The 18,900-nt window shown below is 41.7% G+C and overlaps 1 protein-coding gene and 1 pseudogene across 1 annotated transcript in view; one reads left to right on the top strand and one right to left on the bottom strand.

The window, feature by feature from the left end:
• Pi4ka (phosphatidylinositol 4-kinase alpha) overlaps nt 1-18,900 on the bottom strand; it is a 128,891-nt gene that overhangs the window by 97,953 nt on the left and 12,038 nt on the right. Inside the window, exons 2-5 of the mRNA XM_075970228.1 lie at nt 16,930-17,046; nt 13,359-13,452; nt 7,680-7,768; nt 818-890 (exon numbers count right to left, since the gene is read on the bottom strand). Coding sequence (XP_075826343.1) covers nt 818-890; nt 7,680-7,768; nt 13,359-13,452; nt 16,930-17,046 — 373 coding nt within the window. The remainder of the gene's footprint in view (nt 1-817; nt 891-7,679; nt 7,769-13,358; nt 13,453-16,929; nt 17,047-18,900) is intronic.
• LOC142842782 (U6 spliceosomal RNA) lies at nt 4,062-4,162 on the top strand (annotated as a pseudogene).

Genomic DNA, 18,900 nt, shown 5'->3' with positions numbered 1-18,900 from the left:
TGAGAGTTATAACACAAGAGTTACTTATGACAGCCACACTGCAACAATTTGTACCACTAGCTAACATTTTACAAACTATTCCTGACAACTGTGAAGGCTGAGAACAAGCCATAGTTCCAGGATTAACCCAAGGCTTAACTGACGACATTTGCAGTCTGTCATGACCAGGAATGTCAGATTGTATCTCTATCACATTTGCTTTCCTTGGGAGGTCTTGATCTATCTATGGCACATCCCAATCAGTAATATAGTTGGGTCATGCTTAGGTATGTGACCACTCCAGATTACATTGGTTGCCCTGTTTACACTCTGGGAAAAGTGACCTATAGAAGTCAACTACCCCCATATTATATCGGGCAAAATGAAGACTCAGAAGGGTAAAGTTACTTGTCAAGGATACTCGGCATTTGTATACAGAACTATGCTCGTAACCCCATGTGGCCTCTCAGTATACCAGCACACAAATGTCACCTAATGGAAAAGTTTCTATTCATCAGGTGTATACAAAGAATAAACCAACAAAACAAAGAAATTGAAAACAAATAAAGGAAGGGAAAGGAGAAGGCAGTGAGATGACTCAGTGGGTAGCAGTCCTACCCTTGCAATCCAATGAACTGAGTTTCACTCCCGGATCCCATGGTAGAGGAGAGAACCAACTCCCAAAAGTTAGTTTTCCTTTGACCACACATATGCATACCTTTGAGCTTGAGTACACACACACACACACACACACACACACACACTATACGCAGATTCAAATAATAAATAAAATTTTAAAAATTGAAAATAAAGTAGTCTAGAGGATTTCTAATCATACCTTTTTCTTGAATTTCCAAGGCCTGGCACATTCCCAAAAGGACATGCATAACCTGCAAGAGTGCCTCTAAAATCTGTAACAGTCAAGGGTACAAAACAAACCCGTTAACAAAACTAGTATTACAAAATTCAGTCAAAATTTGAAGGTGCTTTAGACATTATCTTGACCAGCCCTATCCATTTCCCCACAATAGCTGTGCCAAGGGCTAACTGCTAACCTCATGGACAAGCTTCTTCTAAGCCTGGACCAGTAGTGTCTTCCTAGGTCTTGTACCCACTGCTCTGGGCCATTTTCCTTCGCTTTCTCTAAAAAGGTCTTCAAAACATCTTTTCCTAGTTAAAAGGGCTTAGTTCTTTTCAGTTTCACTCTGCATGATCATAATTCTTCATGACTCTGTCATCCGCTTACCACTGTACAACAGCTCGCTTCTCTACATTTCCCATGAAGTGTGGGGCTCAGAACACACACATGAATACTCACCCAGACAAATCCACATTTGCGGGAGTCTAGACTTCTTTGTGGGAGCCACTAGCTTTTAGTTTTTTTGTTTTGTTTTGTTTTTTTAAATATTAATTTATTATGTATACAATATTCTGTCTGTGTGTATGTCTGCAGGCCAGAAGAGGGCACCAGGCCTCATTACAGATGGTTGTGAGCCACCATGTGGTTGCTGGGAATTGAACTCAGGACCTTTGGAAGAGCAGGCAATGCTCTTAACCACTGAGCCATCTCTCCAGCCCGTTTTTTTGTTTTTGTTTTTTTTGTGAACACTTCACATTGTTGGCTACATAAAACATTTAAATAATCGTCTTCACACATGTTGGCCTTTACTTTTCTTTCTACATGTTGTTCTTAAGCTATGAAACTTATGCAGCTGGTATTTTTAACTTTTTTTCAATTTAACTTTATTTTATGTGCATTGGTGTAAGGGTGTCAGATAGCTGGAACTGGATTTTCAGACAGTTGTGAACTGCCATGTGGGTGCTGGGAATTGAACCCAGGTCCTCGGGAAGAGCAATCAGTGCTCTTAACCTCTGAGCCATCTCTCCAGCCCTCCCTATTTTTAACTTTTTGTTTGTAGCTCACTAGACTGGGATGCAAAGCCACACTACTAAAAGCAAGAAACAGATGTGACAAGATTTATTCATAAGTAGTCAATATTCTTATATCTTCCTAATATTAATAATACTACTGAAATAGTGGGGTAAGAAACGGCTCAGCTATTAAGAGCATTTTCTGATCTTGCAGAGGAGTTCACTTTGGCTCCTGGCACCCACGTGGCAGTTCACAACTGTATGTAACCCTAGTTCTGGGGGATCCAAGCTCCTCTTCTGGCCTCCAGTGGCACCAGGCAGGGGCGTGTGATGTACATACAGAGATTCAGGTAAAATGCTCATACACATAAAATAGAAGCAAATGAATCCAGTGGGCATGAGAATCATTTCTGTTTTATACACTTTATAGACATAGCCTGACACAGTTTGATTCATTTGTTTTATGCACTTTATTTATTTATTTATTTATTTTCGAAACAGGGTTTCTCTGTAGCTTTGGAGCCTGTCCTGGAACTCCCTTTGTAGACCAGGCTAGCCTCGAACTCAAAGAGATCCGCCTGCCTCTGCCTCCCTCCCGAGTGCTGGGATTAAAGGCGTGCGCCACCACCGCCTGGCTTGTTTTATGCACTTTATACTCACAGCCTAGCATAGTTTTATTCAATGTTTTAAATGAGTCTGCACTGAATGCAGTGAGACACAGAATTTTCTACTGGTGGAGTGATATTAGTAATCAAAATTTCAGATTTTGGATTCTTTGTTTTGTTTTTTATTTTATTTGTTTGTTTTGAGACATGGTTTCTCTGTGTAGCCCTGGCTGTCTTGGAACTTGATCTGTAGACCAGGCTGGCCTCCAACTCAGAGATCTGCTTGCCTCTGCCTCCCAAGTGCTGGGATTAAAAGCGTGCACCACCTGGCTTCAGATTTTGGATTCTTTACTAGTGACATTCAATCTGTACTTTTTTCCAATTTCATCAATTTCACTGTTGGCCACATTATTTTGGCAAACTTTATTAATAGATAAAGCCTTATTGTTTAACACCTTTAATCCCAGCACCCAGGAAGCAGAGGCTAGCAGTTATCTGTGAATTCAAGGCCAGTCCACAGTCCATACAGCGAGTTCCAGACCAGTCAGAGCACCCAGAGAGACTCTGCTTAAAACAAAAAAAAAAAATTCAAAACAACAACAACAAAACCCAACCAACCAACCAGCCAAAAAACAAACAAACAAACAAAAAACCAGCACTGTGATGCTGTTCTTGATTGTCACTAAAATCCAATTGAATGGATACACCTGTGAGGGAATATTCACAATGAACTCATTAGAAATAGGAAGATCCACCTTTGTTCTGGGACACGCCTTCTACTGGCAGCCTATATAAGCACATGAAAGCAGGAAGCTCTTGTTTGCCTGCTTGCCCTCGCTCACTCTCTGGCAAGTCATGGCATCATAGCCTGCTTCTTTGGGATTCTTGGACCTTCTGGTGGTGACAGCCACTGTTGGACTAGCTGACTAGCCTGTAAGTCACTCTAATAATCTCATACATACATACACATACATACACACACACACACACACACACACACACACACACACACACACACACATAAAGCTGTTCATTTTATCACCTCTCTTCTTTAGAGACTCCTAACTAATACAGACCTTGGTACCAAAAGTGGTTCTAGGACAACAGAAGTATAGGGTGGATTTTTTAAGTATCTGGAATAGGCTTTCCTATTTGCTGACACTTACAGTTACTGAAGTCTTTTCTAGAAGCTTGGAGTATTGAAAGTCATCATGTGAAGAATATTACAAACTGAAGGAGACAAATTCATCTGATTATCCGGATTCACCAACTGTGAGGGGCAATGAACTTGGTGACTCTGTATATAAAACTTTTTTTAAAATATTTATTTATTTATTATGTATACAATATTCTGTCTGTGTGTGTTTGCAGACCAGAAGAGGACAGCAGACCTCATTACAGATGGTTGTGAGCCACCATGTGGTTGCCGGGAATTGAACTCAGGACCTTTGGAAGAGCAGGCAATGCTCTTAACCACTGAGCCATCTCTCCAGCCTCCTGTATATAAAACTTATGTCAATTTGTGGGAAAGTAAGGAAAATGATGACACCAATGGTTGCTACCATCTCTGCATAAATTGGCAAAGGGAAAGAATGAGCTTCATGCTTGCTTTAGCAGCACATATACTAAAACTAGAACAATACAGAGGATTAGAATGCCTCCTATGCAAGGACGACACACAAATTTGTGAAGCATTCCATATTAAAAAAAAAAAAAAAGAATGGGCTTTGAGGTAAAATGAACCAGTTTCCAGCACTCCGAACCGTGAAGGGCAACAATGAACTAGTGATGAACTGACCAGCTCCAGGCACACGTAAATAGTCTAAAGGTTTCGAAGTGAGCCCTAGAGGAGAATCTTCTCCAGCAGCCACAGAGCTCAAGTTGCTCTGTGGAAAATCAAACTGAAGCCCTCATTATAAGGTTGGCATAATTACAGCTAAATTAAAGTACCAGCCTCAGAAGGTGCTGGCAGTTAATTGGTAGAGGATGGAGATGTGTGGGAAGACCCTATTGAAGCTGAGAATTTGAACCCTCAGATTCTCAAGGGTTTATCTCACCTAAGGAAGCAGTCTCCTCACCCTCAGCAGATGTACTCCCAACCCAACCCCTGAAATACTACCTTTTCCACCTTTGACTAAGGAAATTAATCCTTCACTGTCTGCTAAACCAGCAGTGACTTTCTCTGAAGGAAATGCCAGCAAAGACAATACTGATGTCCCTCAGAGCCCAGCTCTAGGCCTATGACCAGACTTAGGGGAGATAAAGAGAAACGGAGAAGTGTAGTATACTGCTACTACTACAGAGCTTAATGAGCTTGCTAATTCATGCAAGCAGAAGTCTGGGGAATGTCAGGTCTCAGGTAGTCCAGCAGCCAGTCCAAATATCCTGAAATGAGCATAAATTGGACTGTAGGAGGATTTCTGGAGGTTAGATAAAAGCTAGCATTTCTCAAGAACTTGTGAAATTGGTTCCCATATGTCAAAAGGAGTCATTTCCTTTACCTCTGGCAGAAGGACATAAGGCTACCTTTGGTCCCTATCAGAATATCAAAGTTCATGCTGGCCTCCAGGTTCCCTCAGTATCACAAGTACCTGTTATACATTTCAAGGTCCATGCAAGCATCCTTCTCACCTCCTCTTCTACTGGAAATTCCCGACAGCTCAAGGGCTTCTCTCCACACAGCTACTGATCTTTCTTATAATCCTGCTATTGTCATTATGCTTTCTTCATTCTCTATTCCCTGTTACTTTCCATCCTCTCAGGAAGTCCTGGGTGAACATACCTACTCTCTCTCTTATTTTCTAACTCTCCTTTACTATGCTCTATTCCCTGTCTTTCCCCTTCTCTAATAGGGGATATGTGTGGGAATGGATCACAACGGTGTGGGATAATTGTGGAAGGAACATAAAACTGGATCAGGCTGAGCTTATTTATATGGATCCCCTGAGTGGAGAGTCTAGGTTTAATATGGAAGGAATGCTAAAAATGGAATCAAAAGTTTGTTTGAATGGTTACTGGAAACATTTGTCAAAAGAGAGCCTACTGAAAAGGAGTTGGAGATGTTAAGGCTCAGGGAAATTGCAATCCTAAAGTGGGTACACTGTGTAAAACCTAATCCTCCACACTGGGAAGGCACAGAAGACACACACTTCACTGAGCCTTATAAGTCTTTAAGACACAAACTTTGAGAGGGCCACTGAATCAGTAAAGGCAGGATGATCACAGCTATTACAATGGGCATGTAATGAGTTCTACTGCTGTGAAGACACACCATGGCCACAGCAACTCTTGTGAGAAAAGCATTTAATTGGGCTGGTTTTCAGTTTCAGAGGCTCAGTCCATTATCATCAAGGCAGGCAGCAGGCATGACATATGGTGCTGGAGAAGTAGCTAACAGCTCCTCATCCATAAGCAAAGAGAGGGACTGGGCCTGGCATGGGCTTTTGAAACCTTAAAGTTTGCTCCCAGTGACGTACTTCTTCCAACAAAGCCATTTCCTAACCCTTCTTAAATAGTGCCATTCTCTGATGACTAAGAATTCAAATATATGAGCTTACGGGGACCATTCTTACTCAGATCACCATCGGCACCATAGACAAAGCAATGTCTATATGGCCTGACTTGTAATGGTCAGCAGAGGCAAAGTGGATTTTATGGTGGCATGACTCCTATGGACCTTTGGTACTGATTAATCAATCAGGGTATTTATAGGAAGAAATACATAAGAAATCTGCTGCATTTTTATTTGATCTATATAAGCAGAAAAATTCTCAAACTCACAATATTGCTCTCTGTCCCCCAAGTTCTGAGATTACAAGTTTAAAAAAAAAAAGCTTCTGGTTTCTAGGTTGTAAAAACTGATTTTCTGAATAATAAGTCTGATTAAGAACAAGGTTGAGCTTGGCAGTGGTGGTGCATGTCTTTAATCCCAGCACCAAGGAGGCAGAGGTGAAGCCAGCCTAGTCTACAGAGTGAATTCCAAGATAGCCTGGGCTACACAGAGAAACCATGTCTCAAAAAAACAAAACAAACAAACAAAAAACACAGAATGGATTGGCTCCTGAGGAACCACACTGGAGGTTAACCTCAGACCTATACATGCACACACATGGTAAAGGAAGGAAATATTATATATGTTGGCAACTGAAACCAGAAAAGTCTCAAAGGCGAAGCGTTCCAATACAAAAAACTTTTCTTCTCTGAGGGCTGGAAAGATAGCTCAGTGGTGAGGTGATTGCACTTGATTATGAAGACTGGAGATCGAATTCCCAGAAACCCATCTAAATGCCTAGTGGGTACAGCTGCCCATCTGTAATTCCAGCCTTGGAAGGTAACAACAAGGGACTGAATCCCCCAGAACTCTCAAGATGCTAGCAAGACTAACTATACTGGTGAGCTCTAAATTTGACTGAGAGAATGAATATGATGGAAGAGCAGTTCAGAGCATGCCTTTAATCCCAGCACTCGGGAGGCAAAGGCAGGTGAATCTCTGAGTTTGAGGCCAGGATGGTCTGCAGAGCGAGTTCCAGGACAGCCAAGGCTACACAGAGAAACCCTGTCTCAAAAAAACATAATCAACAAATAAAAAAACGGGGGAGGGGAGCAATGGAGGATGATTCTCAACAGCAGCCTCAGGCCTCCACATGCAAGGAGCACACAGGAGCCTGTGCATGCACGTACATCACACCACACATACATACAAACAAAAAAGGAAAAAGTATCTTCTACGAGCAACTTCAATCAAGAACCTCGAGGAGGAAGTGAGCCACCTCTGCCCTCCTTTTTCTGCCCACCTCACACACGGTATACTGAATGAGACCAGACTCACGAGATCCTGAAAGATGCCCAGAATATCACAGGTGAAAAGAACTGCTATTACAGCATCAAATAAAGGGGCTGGGGAGATGGTAGAGTGGGCAAAGGTGCATACTATAAAAGCAATAAGATAGGAGTTGAAATTTCCAGGACCCATATAAAAAAGCTAGGAATACTGTGCAGACAGACATAAGGGATTTTAGACACAAGAGTGAAGAACTCAAGAGTAAACCACCCAATATCCTCCTCTGGCCTACGTATGTACACATATGTAACAAGACATATACATACACACACAAACAGTACCAAATAATACAAACACAACCCAATCATGCTTCACACCCCTTTCCATCATTCTGGGGTTCTTTTTTGATTAGCATCCAGGCACCACAGTCATCAGATGCTTACCTCATCCCTCAGGGAGGGGTCCCTGTAAGCCACATCAGACAGCAAAGTGACCAGGCAGAAGCTGAAGCTCTCTGCAACTGGGAGGTGACCTGGAAGACAGGAGGTTCGAATGAAATAAAGCACCAGACACAGCTGGCTCAGCATGCCCCTTTTCTCACCCAGCCTGCCAAAGGACCGGCTTAAATGAGGAAAGAAAGCAGATGTGGCAGCTCAAGCATGTAATTCCAACACTTAGGCAGTAGACAGGAAAATCAGAAGTTCAAAGTTATTCTCACCACACAGAGAATTTGAGGCCTGGCTGGGATATATGAGATCCCACCTCAAAAAACAAAACAAAAACAAATAAAAAAAAACATATAACAACAACAAAAGAGCTCAAAGAAGACAAGGGTTTGGTTTGCTGGGCTTCTGTTCTATCTATCATAGACTTTTGTAGTAATTTTTAGTTGTTTTTAATTATACTGTGTGTGTGTGTGACACATGTATGTAGAGGTCAGAGAAAGGACAACTTGTAAGATCAGTTTTTTCCTTCCATCATGTGAGTCCCAGGGACTGAACTTCTGGTAACCAAATATGAACTTGAACCCTTGTTTTGTGTTGTGTGTGAGGAGGCACAGCTGCAGCATTCTTGTGGATATTAGAAGGTAGTCTCAGGTGTGGGTGGGCCCTTACCTTTCATTTTGTTCATGTTCCTTTTTGTTAGTGTTGTACTGTATATTTCCACTGAGCTTGCCTTCAAGCTTCCATGGGACTCCCCTGTCTCCAGCTCCTGCCTTGCTGGAGTGCTGAGATAGATCTCTCGGACCTGACTGACCAAAATCCAGTTTTTACATTGATGCTATGGTCTGAACTCAGGACATTAGGCTTGTGTGCCCACCTCCCTGGCCCAACCTTGAACTTATGATCTTCCTGCCTCTATCTCCTAAATATTGGGATTACAAATTTGGTAATAGGATTATTGGTAATGGATTATTAGTTCCATGCCGCGTTCATGTGGTGCTGGAAATGAAACTCAGGGCCTCAAGCATGTTGTAGACAATCATTCTAACAAGTGAGTTATATCTTCAACCCAAGAGATAATCTAAAGGGAGTAATGGTACATGAGCATTAATTAGCCATCAAATACATATTAATATCACTCTAACAGAATGAAACAGTCACAGGCATACATGCATACTGGGCTGGAGATTGCGCCAAGAGTTTCAGAGCTGGGAGCTGCTCTTCTGATTTATACCCTAGGCCATGCCCATAAACCTTTAAGTCCTTCTCAAATTAAGCCCAACAGTAGGGAAATTCTACAAAGTAATAATGGCTGGAAAGAGCACCCCACCTAAAACAAAAGCTACAAGTATGCAGCCTTTTTGTTGAGTGTACGTTCAAATGTAAGAACTATGGCCATTGTTCCAATCATGGGCTATCATGAACCATGTAATCAATCTTAATACTGAATCAAAGACATAAGAGTACCCACTCTTTCTAAGCCAGGCGGTGATGGCGCACACCTTTAATCCCAGTTTGGGAGGCAGAAGCAGGTGGATCTCTGGGTTAGAAGCCAGCCTGGTCTACAAGATTGAGTTCTAGGACAGCCAAAGCTACACAGAGAAACCCTGTCTTGAAGAAAAAAAAAGCCCAAGCCACCCAACCAAACAGATACCCACTTGATGTGGGATTCCCCTCTGTATGCTGTGAATATGTTTTATTGCCATTGATTAATAAAGAAGCTACTTTCAGCCAATGGCTTAACAGAGTAAAGCCATGCAGAAAATCTAAACAGAAAAAAAAAAAAGAAAATCTAAACAGAGATGAAGGGGGGGGGCAGAGTCAAAGAGATGCCATGTAGCTGTTGAAAGAGACAGATGCCTGGAAACCTTACCAGTAAACCACAAGCCTTGTGATAAAATACAAAATAATAGAAATGGGTTAATTCAAGATGCAAGAGTTAGAGCCGGGTGGTGGTGGCGCATGCATGCCTTTAATTCCAGAACTCGGGAGGCAGAGGCAGGAGGATCTCTGTGAATTCAAGACCAGCCTGGTCTACAAGAGCTAGTTCCAGGACAAGCTCCAAAGCTACAGAGAAACCCTGTCTCAAAAAACCAAAAAAAAGTTCCAGGACAGGCTCCAAAATCACAGACAAACCCTGTCTCGAAAAACCAAAAAAAAAAAAAAAAAAAAAAAGAAAGAAAGAAAGTTAATAAGAAGCCTGAGCTAATAGGTCCAGCAGTGTTGTAATTAATATAATTTCTGTGTGACTATTTTGGGTCTGAGTGGACAGGAATGAACGAGTGACCTCCGCCTATACCCACTTTTTGTGGATATTCTCAGTATACAGCAGAAAAGTATTAGATTTCTATTAGAATTTTTAAATGATACCTAGGTAGCTCTGAAACATATGTGTGCATAAAAATCACTTTGGGCCGGGCGATGGTGGCACACGCCTTTAATCCCAGCACTCGGGAGGCAGCGGCAGGCAGATCTCTGTGAGTTCGAGACCAGCCTGGTCTACAGAGCTAGTTCCAGGACAGGAACCAAAGCCACAGAGAAACCCTGTCTCGAAAAAACCAAAAAAAAAAAATCACTTTGGGGTTTTTCATAATTTAGATTGCCCACTTTGGGAACTACTACTCTAGATTTTAGCAGCATGAATTATACTGCTTTTCAAAAAAGAAGGGGAGCAGCTTGGGACATGGGTTAGAAAGTATTGTGCCAAGCATGAGGACCTAAATTTGATCCCTAGCAACTACATGAAAAGCCAGGCATGCCAGCACACACTTGCAATCCCAGTGCCAGCTAGGCAGAGACAAGAAATGGAAGGATCCCTGAGACTTGCAAGCCAGCCAACCTAGTCTACTGTTGAGTTCCAGGAGGCCCTAGGTTTAGTCTCCAACACAATATAATTGCAGGTACATGCCTGAAATCCCTGCACTAGAGGTAGAGGTGGGAAGATCAGAAGTTCAAGGACAACCTCCTGTACCCATTGAGTGTGAGGCCAGACTGGATTATATAAGACCTTATCCCAAGAGGATAGGGAAATGATTAAGACAAGTACTGCTCTAGCAGGGGATTTAAAGTAGATTCCCAGACCCGTAGGGCAGCTCACAGCCATCTGTAACTCCAGTACAAGGAGATCTGATGCCCTCTTCTGGCCTCTTTGGGCACCAGACACACATGTGATATAGACATAAATGCAGACGAAACATTCATATACTTAAAACAAATAAATTATTAATTAAAAATGTTTTTAAAAACACCTTCTCAGCCGGGTGGTGGTGGCGCACGCCTTTAATCCCAGCACTCGGAAGGCAGAGGCAGGCGGATCTCTGTGAGTTCGAGACCAGCCTGGTCTACAAGAGCTAGTTCCAGGACAGGCTCCAAAACCACAGAGAAACCCTGTCTCGAAAAAACCAAAAAAAAAAAAAAAAAAACCAAAAAACAAAACCAAAAAACACCTTCTCAAGTGGATCTCTGTAAATTATGGGACAGCCTTGTCTATATAGTGAGTTTCATGCCAGCCAGAGCTACACAGAGAAACCTGTCTCAAAGAAAAAAAGAAAAAAGAAAAGAAGTAAAAAGAAAAAAATTGCCTAAAAAAAAAAACAAAAAAGGGTCAAATTACTTAAAATGTGAAAAAAAATATTGGGGGGTATGGCTGGAGAGGTGGTTTTCAGGGTAAGAGCAAATACTACTTTTGCAGGAGAACTCAATTTGGTTTCCAGCATGCATGTCAGATGGTTTATAACTCCAGCTCCAGTAGAACCTGACATTTTTGGACTCTATGAGCACTTTGCTTATGTGCATGAGAGGACATGGATACACACACCCCACCCCCACATACACACCCCCCTCACATAAACATTACACACATATGCCCACACCCACAAACTCACCCCTGACTTCCACACACCCTACACACATACCCCAGTGTCTCATACACATCCTCACACACACTCGGTGGAGAACATATTTAGCAAGCATGAGGCTCTGGGTTCAGTCCCCAGATCACACATAAATTCTATAAATTTATATATTTTAACAGTATTTCAAACAAGTCAAAACTTTCACTCTAACATGAATCTGTGTATAGAAAAGTGATCTTTGTTTAAAATTTTTATTTATTATCCCAGATTTATGTGTATATCTGTCTGTGCACATTAGTGCAGTTTCCCTAGGACTTCAGGGGGTAGAGGAGGAAGAGAAAAAGAAGAGGAGGGGGAAGGAGGAGATGATGATGATGATGCTTGTTAGGTCTCAAAGAAACGGGCTAGAGAGATGAGTGCATGCTGCTTTTGTAGAGGACCCAAAAGTTTGTTCACTGACCAAGTTCATAACAGCTCTAGGAGATCTGACACTCTCTTGTGGACTCTGAGCACTGCACTTACATGTACATACCTACACACACACACTCCATATTTTATATATATATATATATATTTAAAGAAATGAACACCAATAGCTTATGTTATTAGGTAACAGTTGTAGATACAGACTTGTATTAATTACAGTCCTTTGAATTGTGGAAACATCCATAACTTGAAGAGTCAGTTTTAGGCATGGTGGGTAACTAAAAAGGCTAAAAATACATAGATCAAGAGGTGTACAGGCACAATCAGGATGTTTTTGACAACAGCAAATTGTCTTTAGCTGAGTGAGCCCTTAACAAGTTAGGGCAGCATCACCTACTGAGAAAAAAACAGTGTCTTCGTTACAGACAACAACCCCCATGATACAAAAAAGGTTTTATAGGAAGTACTACAGAGCTAGATTCCAAAGAAACTTCAGTTTTATGGATCAGGAATGCTAAAACATTGAAGGTATTCCAAGTTGGTTTGGGAGCCTCAGGGTATGAGTACACACAGACATCTGTGTTGTAGCTAACACAGACTTGGTACATAGTGAATCTATAACCTTCCACAAAGAAAGGAAGGAAGGTAAAGGAGGGCAGCGGAGAAAATGTGGGGCAAAGGCTGTGAAGTTCCATTTGACACTCTCTAACCCCCAAATTCCAAAATACTAGTTAAAAAGAAATGCATATGAATTCACTCCATTTCTCTCTCTCTCACTCCCCTCCTCGGTTTTTTTTTTTTTTTGAGACAAAGTTTTTCCTCTGTAGTCTTGGCTGCCCTAGAATTAGCTCTGTAGACCAGGCTGCCCTTGATCTCAGAGATTTGTCTGCCTCCACCTCTACTGGGAACAGTTGTACACCACCATGCCCAGCAAGTTTTAAAGTAAGAGTTTAACTGAAACTTAACAGCACCAAAACCAACAAAACTACTTCTAGTGAACAATTATGGTTGTGTCCCCCAGTGTCCATTTCACCCTTTGGAACAGCAGAACCATAATGTGGAGAACCGATCTTTCTCTAGGAGTGAATCTATTAACTCAAAGGCAAAATAGTTGGTTTGGGGAAGGACAATGGACAGCAGATGACCCAACTGTAGCCAAGGACATACAAAAACGAACATTTCTGAAAGTCTCAAAAGAACTTACTCATTCCTAGAAGAGTACATTGGAAAGATGCAGGCTGAGCATCCTTCCCCTTCACCAATGGATTCTGGATAGCAGTGAGTTAGGTCAGCCATATCACTCCAGGCAGTTAAGTTGTCCCACTTTTGGTGGGACCAGCCAGAAGCTGCCTAATTTCCATATTTTTTCTTTGCATTTAGAATGAACATACAAAATTACCTCTGCCTTTCCGAGCTGTGCTTTCTTCTACCCAATACACTTTTGGAAGACCTCTGAGAAGTCGGAGAAGATAAGGAACAACACAGTCTTTGTGCTAAAAACAAACAACAGAAACTGTATTTAGTGAGTGACTAGTAGGCTTCTTCACATAGAGTAAGCTATCCAAATATAAGAATCCCAGATCCATTATAATGTAAACAGAAGATCACATGGCATCACCCTTCCCATTTCTATACATCACAGTTTAGAAGATGTCACAGTCTGTCCACAGAAGCTCAAGAATGCCCTACGGTGTGTAATGTGCAGCCTAGTGAACTCTGAGGGACAGGCCTTAGAAGAGCCTCTCCAGAAGGTATGCACAAGCAAGTACTCAAGTCTGCCTTCAATGGCAGGTACAGATCACCCAAAGTCACCCATGGATCCTAAAATGAGATTCTTGGGATCAAAGTGACACTCACAGCCTGAGTTTCTGGGCTTGATACTTTTCTTATTCCTCATCTTCTTCCCTCTACATTTGTTAAATTCTGTATTTTAAGTTGCCTTTTAGTTCTGGGAAGCTGACCATCAGACTTCATTGGGTAATGGTAGCCCAGTGAAGGAAATTTCTTCTTCCCCTCCCCTCCTCTTCTCTTTTCTGGATAGCCTGGAATGCTGTGAAACCAGGCTGGGCTTGAACTAAGATAGAGAGATTCGCTTGCCTCTGCCTCTGCCTCCCAAGTACTGGGATTACAGATGTGAACCAGCACCCAAGTGTGGTCCCCAGCTTTCAAACATCGACATTTGATGCCCAATGAAATAGAAACAGTGATTATTCAAAGCTTGGTCTAAATGCAAATTTATAAGCAAAAAGGAAAAAAATCTGTAAATGATAAAAGGCAGTGGCTAGAACATGTATCTGGGATCATAAGCAGAAGGACTGCATTGCACTGCCCTCTGAAGAGGTGCCTAGGCTCATCCCTACATAATGTGGGGGCTTTATAGTACATAGAATACATAGAATAAACCACCTCCACTACTGTGGACACAACTGTTTCAATGATCGCTCAGGAGAGACATAAATGCATCCTGGACAAAGCCAAGCAATATTAACAGGAAGTGAGCCAAGATAAAGACACAGATCCTTGCCTTCTTGGGGTCTAATAAACATGCTGAGTTCCACCTGTGTCCAAGAGTCCGTAGGTGGAATTGGCAGTACAGCTAAGTTATCATGTGCTGTCTGACCCTGGTCAACCCTTATGTCGAACCCAACTGCATAAAAAGTAGTTTGTACTTATTTCTTCCTTTCCATTTTAGAAAAGTCAGGTGTGTGTTTGGGACTTACGTGAATCTATCAAGCAACGCATATATCAAAGAAATATATATTTGAATAGCAGTAGTTTAGAAATTCTTTTCTGCCCTTTATTACTCATTTTACATTTAATACAAGTTGGCAAATAGAAAACTAGAATGGCCAAGGGTGCAGATGAATGTACAATGCTTGCCTAGCACGTGCAAGGCCCAGAGTTCAGGGACAAATGCTGTGAGGAAAGTCAAATACTCAGTGAAAACTGTGGCTCTGCTTTCACCTCAGGATCACTGGTTGCATTGGTCCAAGAGAGTGGAGGGAGCAGAGGTGAGGAATGCAGTTAGGACAGCTGCGGGTGTGACAGAGACAACTTTCTGGGAATCTGACTTCAGTGAATCATTTCAACTTTATTCCAGAGTATAAGGAATATATGGGACTGGGGAGCCTAGGGACAAACCTAATTTGCATTAAGCGGAATGGCTTTGTAAGTAGCAGTAAGGACCTATAGCAGAGCACCTAGCACAAGTCTTTTAGCAGGGATCTGTGCCCAGGGTCAAGTTAAAGGTGAACCAGGCTTCTGACTTAGAGACAGATAAGGTCTGTCTTCCAGGCCCAGGGAAATCCTCTAGATATGGGCAGGTAGAAGCAGGAAGTTTTGCTGGGGAGAGAGGGAGTTTTCCGTGTTGCCGAACTTTTGGGAAAGTTGCCAGGCTGTGATAGACCGCAACCTAGACCAGTCAGCAAGGCCTTTCAATAAAAAAAATACAAAAAGGTACATGAGCATGCCTGAAATCCCAGCAGTGGAGAAACAGTGGCAGGAGGATTTTACCATGTTCAAGGCTAGCCTGGTCTACATAGCTAGTTCTAGGCATGTCTTTACTAACAAATAAAGCCAGGGATATACAGGAAGACTGTTCCATAAAACAAAATATATAATAAATAATGTGTATAATTTCTAGGATGTACAGACTAAAGGTTTTAGATGAATATTCAAATATATAACATTATTTTCCTAGCAGAACAATTAAACTTAGAATTCAAAAATAGTACCTAGAAATGATAAACACCATATAAATTTAGAATTGATATCTAGTGATCAAATATTTGCTTTGAAGCTGGGTGGTGGTTGCACACGCCTTTAATCCCAACACTCGGGCAGATCTCTGTAAATTCGAGGCCAGCCTGGTCTATAAGAGCTAGTTCCAGGAACCAAAGCTACAGAAAAACATTGTCTCAAAAAAAAAAAAAAGAATTTCTTCAATTAGCATTGGCAATTATTTAACAAAGTGAAAAACAGTATACAATTTTCCACTGTAGCAAGAAGACTGGGTTTAGTCCCTATCAAAATACTATTAGTATGATTTCAAATTTTATTTCTATTTAGTTTTGATAAAGATTGTCTTATATGACTGATGAATTGTATGACTGATGAACATTTTACCTGCTACTAAAAAGCCAGTCTACTTTGTAAAATATGCAATTATATCTCAAAAGAATTTTATCTTAGCTATGTTATGATTTTAGGCAACCACCATGGCTGGCACTTCTGGGTTCCAGAGCCATGCATGTACGGACAAGCCATCAGGCAAAAATACCTAGGGGTCCCTTAAAAGGCTCTGAGTGACGCACGTGCAGCATGGTTGCATCACCTACGTATGACGCAGCTATGTAAGCCCTTGCATCGCTATGTCATCTGTATATGACGTAGCTACGTCATCCCCCTGTGTGCATGCGCTAGGCAGCCTTTAAAAGCTGGACACTCCATCTTCAGCACTCTCTCTTTCTGCACACCGATTCCCCAGGCCTGTATACGTCTCCTCTAATAAACTCCTAAGCAGGTTTGTTACGTGTTTTGTGTTTCCTTTTCACTCGCGCCAGGTAATTTCAAGCTACAGTCCCAAATTTTGAAAAAAATTAAAAGCCTTGATTATTTTACAACACATTTTTAAAAAATCAGTAGGTTGGCTGAGCATGGTAACACACACCTTTAAATCTCAGTACTTGAGAGGCAGAGGCAGGCAGATCTCTATGAGTTTGAGGAGTCTGGGCTACACAGCTAATCCCAGTACCACCAGGCTACGTAGAGAGATCCTGCCTCAAAGTAAAAAAAATAAACACAATTCACTAAGTTTCCTAGTTGCTCCATGCCACTATCCCATTTACCTTGTCTCACTCTGCCCTCATTGCTTTGATTACGTTGGAAGCACACTCTTCGTACTATAGAACTAGACAAATAAACACAATACAAAACAAATTCAAGAAATTATGAACTTAATAAAGACTCACCTGAAGATCAGATTCAATGAGAAAAACACCCAATGCAATCACTGCATCTCGCCGTCTTTCATCCAGTAGGAAGATTCCATGGAAGTCTACTGGGCACATGCAAAGCAGCTTTTGGACCTAGATTTAAAAATAAGATTTGAAAACAAAACACAAGGGACTGAAGGTATGGCTCAACAGTTAAGAGTACATATTGCTCTTTTAAAGGACCTGAGTTTGCCTGTAACTGACAACAGGGGAATCCAAGTCCTTTGGCTTTTGCAGGCACCTGCACATATCTATACACATACATACAGAAACTTAAAAATAATAAAAATAAGTCTTTAACAAAACAAAACACAGGGTGTGAGAAATAGCTCAACAGTAAAGAGCACTTATTGCTCTGGATTAGGTTTCTCAGCACCGACATGATGGCTCAGAACTATATGTAGTTCCAGTTCCGGTGATCTAACGCCTAGGGTTCTGCATGCACATCCATGTACACACACACACACACACACACACAAGCAAATATACAGCCTCCAAAAATAGAGGCCACTTTTGGAAAAAACCCATCTTGCAGAAATCCATGTACCTAGTACCCATAGTTTTTACTTCACTTAAAAGGCCATACTGGTATGTATCTAATAGAGAGTTAGTATCTAAAATATACAAAGAACTAAAAAAAAAATAAGCATCATGAAAATAAATTACTCAATTGAAGGCAATGAATTAAAGAGTTCTCAAAATAAAAAATACAAATGTCTGATAAATATTTTTTAAATGTTCAACTTTTTTTTCCTTTTCTTTTTGATTTTGAGACAGGGTTTCTCTGTGTATCTCTAGCTGTCCTGGAACTCATTCTGTAAACCATACTGGCCTTGAACTTAGAGATCCACTTGCCTCGGCCTTCTGAGCACTGGGATTAAAGGCACATGCCACCTCTGCCTGGCTTAATGTCCAACACCTTTACCTACCAAGAAAGTGGAACTATTTTTAGATTTCATCTTACTCTAGTCAGAATAACTAATATCAAAACAAACAAAAACGACAGTTGGGCAGTGGTGGTGCACACCTTTAATCCCAGCACTTTGGAGGCAGAGTTAGGCAGATCTCTGTGAGTTCAAGGCCAGCCTGGTTTACAAGAGCTAGTTCCAAGACAGACTTCAAAGCTACAAAGAAACCTGTATCAAAAAACCAAAAGAAAAAAAAAAAGAAAAAGAAAAAGCAGCAAGTGACAATAAACACTGGGATGGGTGTGGGAAATGAGGCTGTTCCTTGCTACTGGTAGAAGCAGACTGGTGCACACCTATGCTGCTTGGTGTTCACAACTCAACAAAACCAGAATTATCTGAGGGGGGGACTTCATCCATGAAAATGTCTCTATCAGAATGACTTGTAGGTAAGTCTGGGGGTAATCCTTGATTGTTGATTGATGTGGGAGGGCGCCAGGGCATGTGGTCCTGGGGAGGCAGAGGCAGGAGGGTTTCTGAGTTCAAGGGCAGCCTGGGCCACAGATTGAGTTCCAGAGCAGCCAGGGCTACAGACAGAAACGTTGTCTCAAAAAACAAACAAACAAAGAATGGTAGGTGAATATAAACCTAAGAGTCAGTCAGTAAGCAGCATCATTCCATGGTTCCTGCGTTTGCCCTGAATGGAATGGTCTGCTCTGTCCCTTTAAGAAAGAAGCTATGCACACTCCCTCCCTGCTTCCGCTTCCACCAAGTCAAGCTGATCTTCTGCTTCCAGTCTGAGTCCTTCCCTTTTCCAGTCTCTCTCTCAGAAAGGTAGCTGCTGCTGTGGCTCCTCTCCTCCCCTACTCTGTTTCTCTCTCTCTTTGCTCTTCTCCCCTTTCCTCTCCATAACCCACTAAATAAATACCCAACCTCATTCTGCATGGCGTGCCTATCCGTCTGTCTCTCACCTGCTATGTGGCTCCCTGCCTGGGACCAGCTACCTTCAGAGACCTGTGACACGTGGTCTCATGGTGTGCCC

Source organism: Microtus pennsylvanicus, chromosome 1 (assembly GCF_037038515.1).
Source record: "Microtus pennsylvanicus isolate mMicPen1 chromosome 1, mMicPen1.hap1, whole genome shotgun sequence".
Classification (NCBI taxonomy): Eukaryota; Metazoa; Chordata; class Mammalia; order Rodentia; family Cricetidae; genus Microtus; species Microtus pennsylvanicus.
This window is presented reverse-complemented; position numbering and strand designations above follow the sequence as displayed.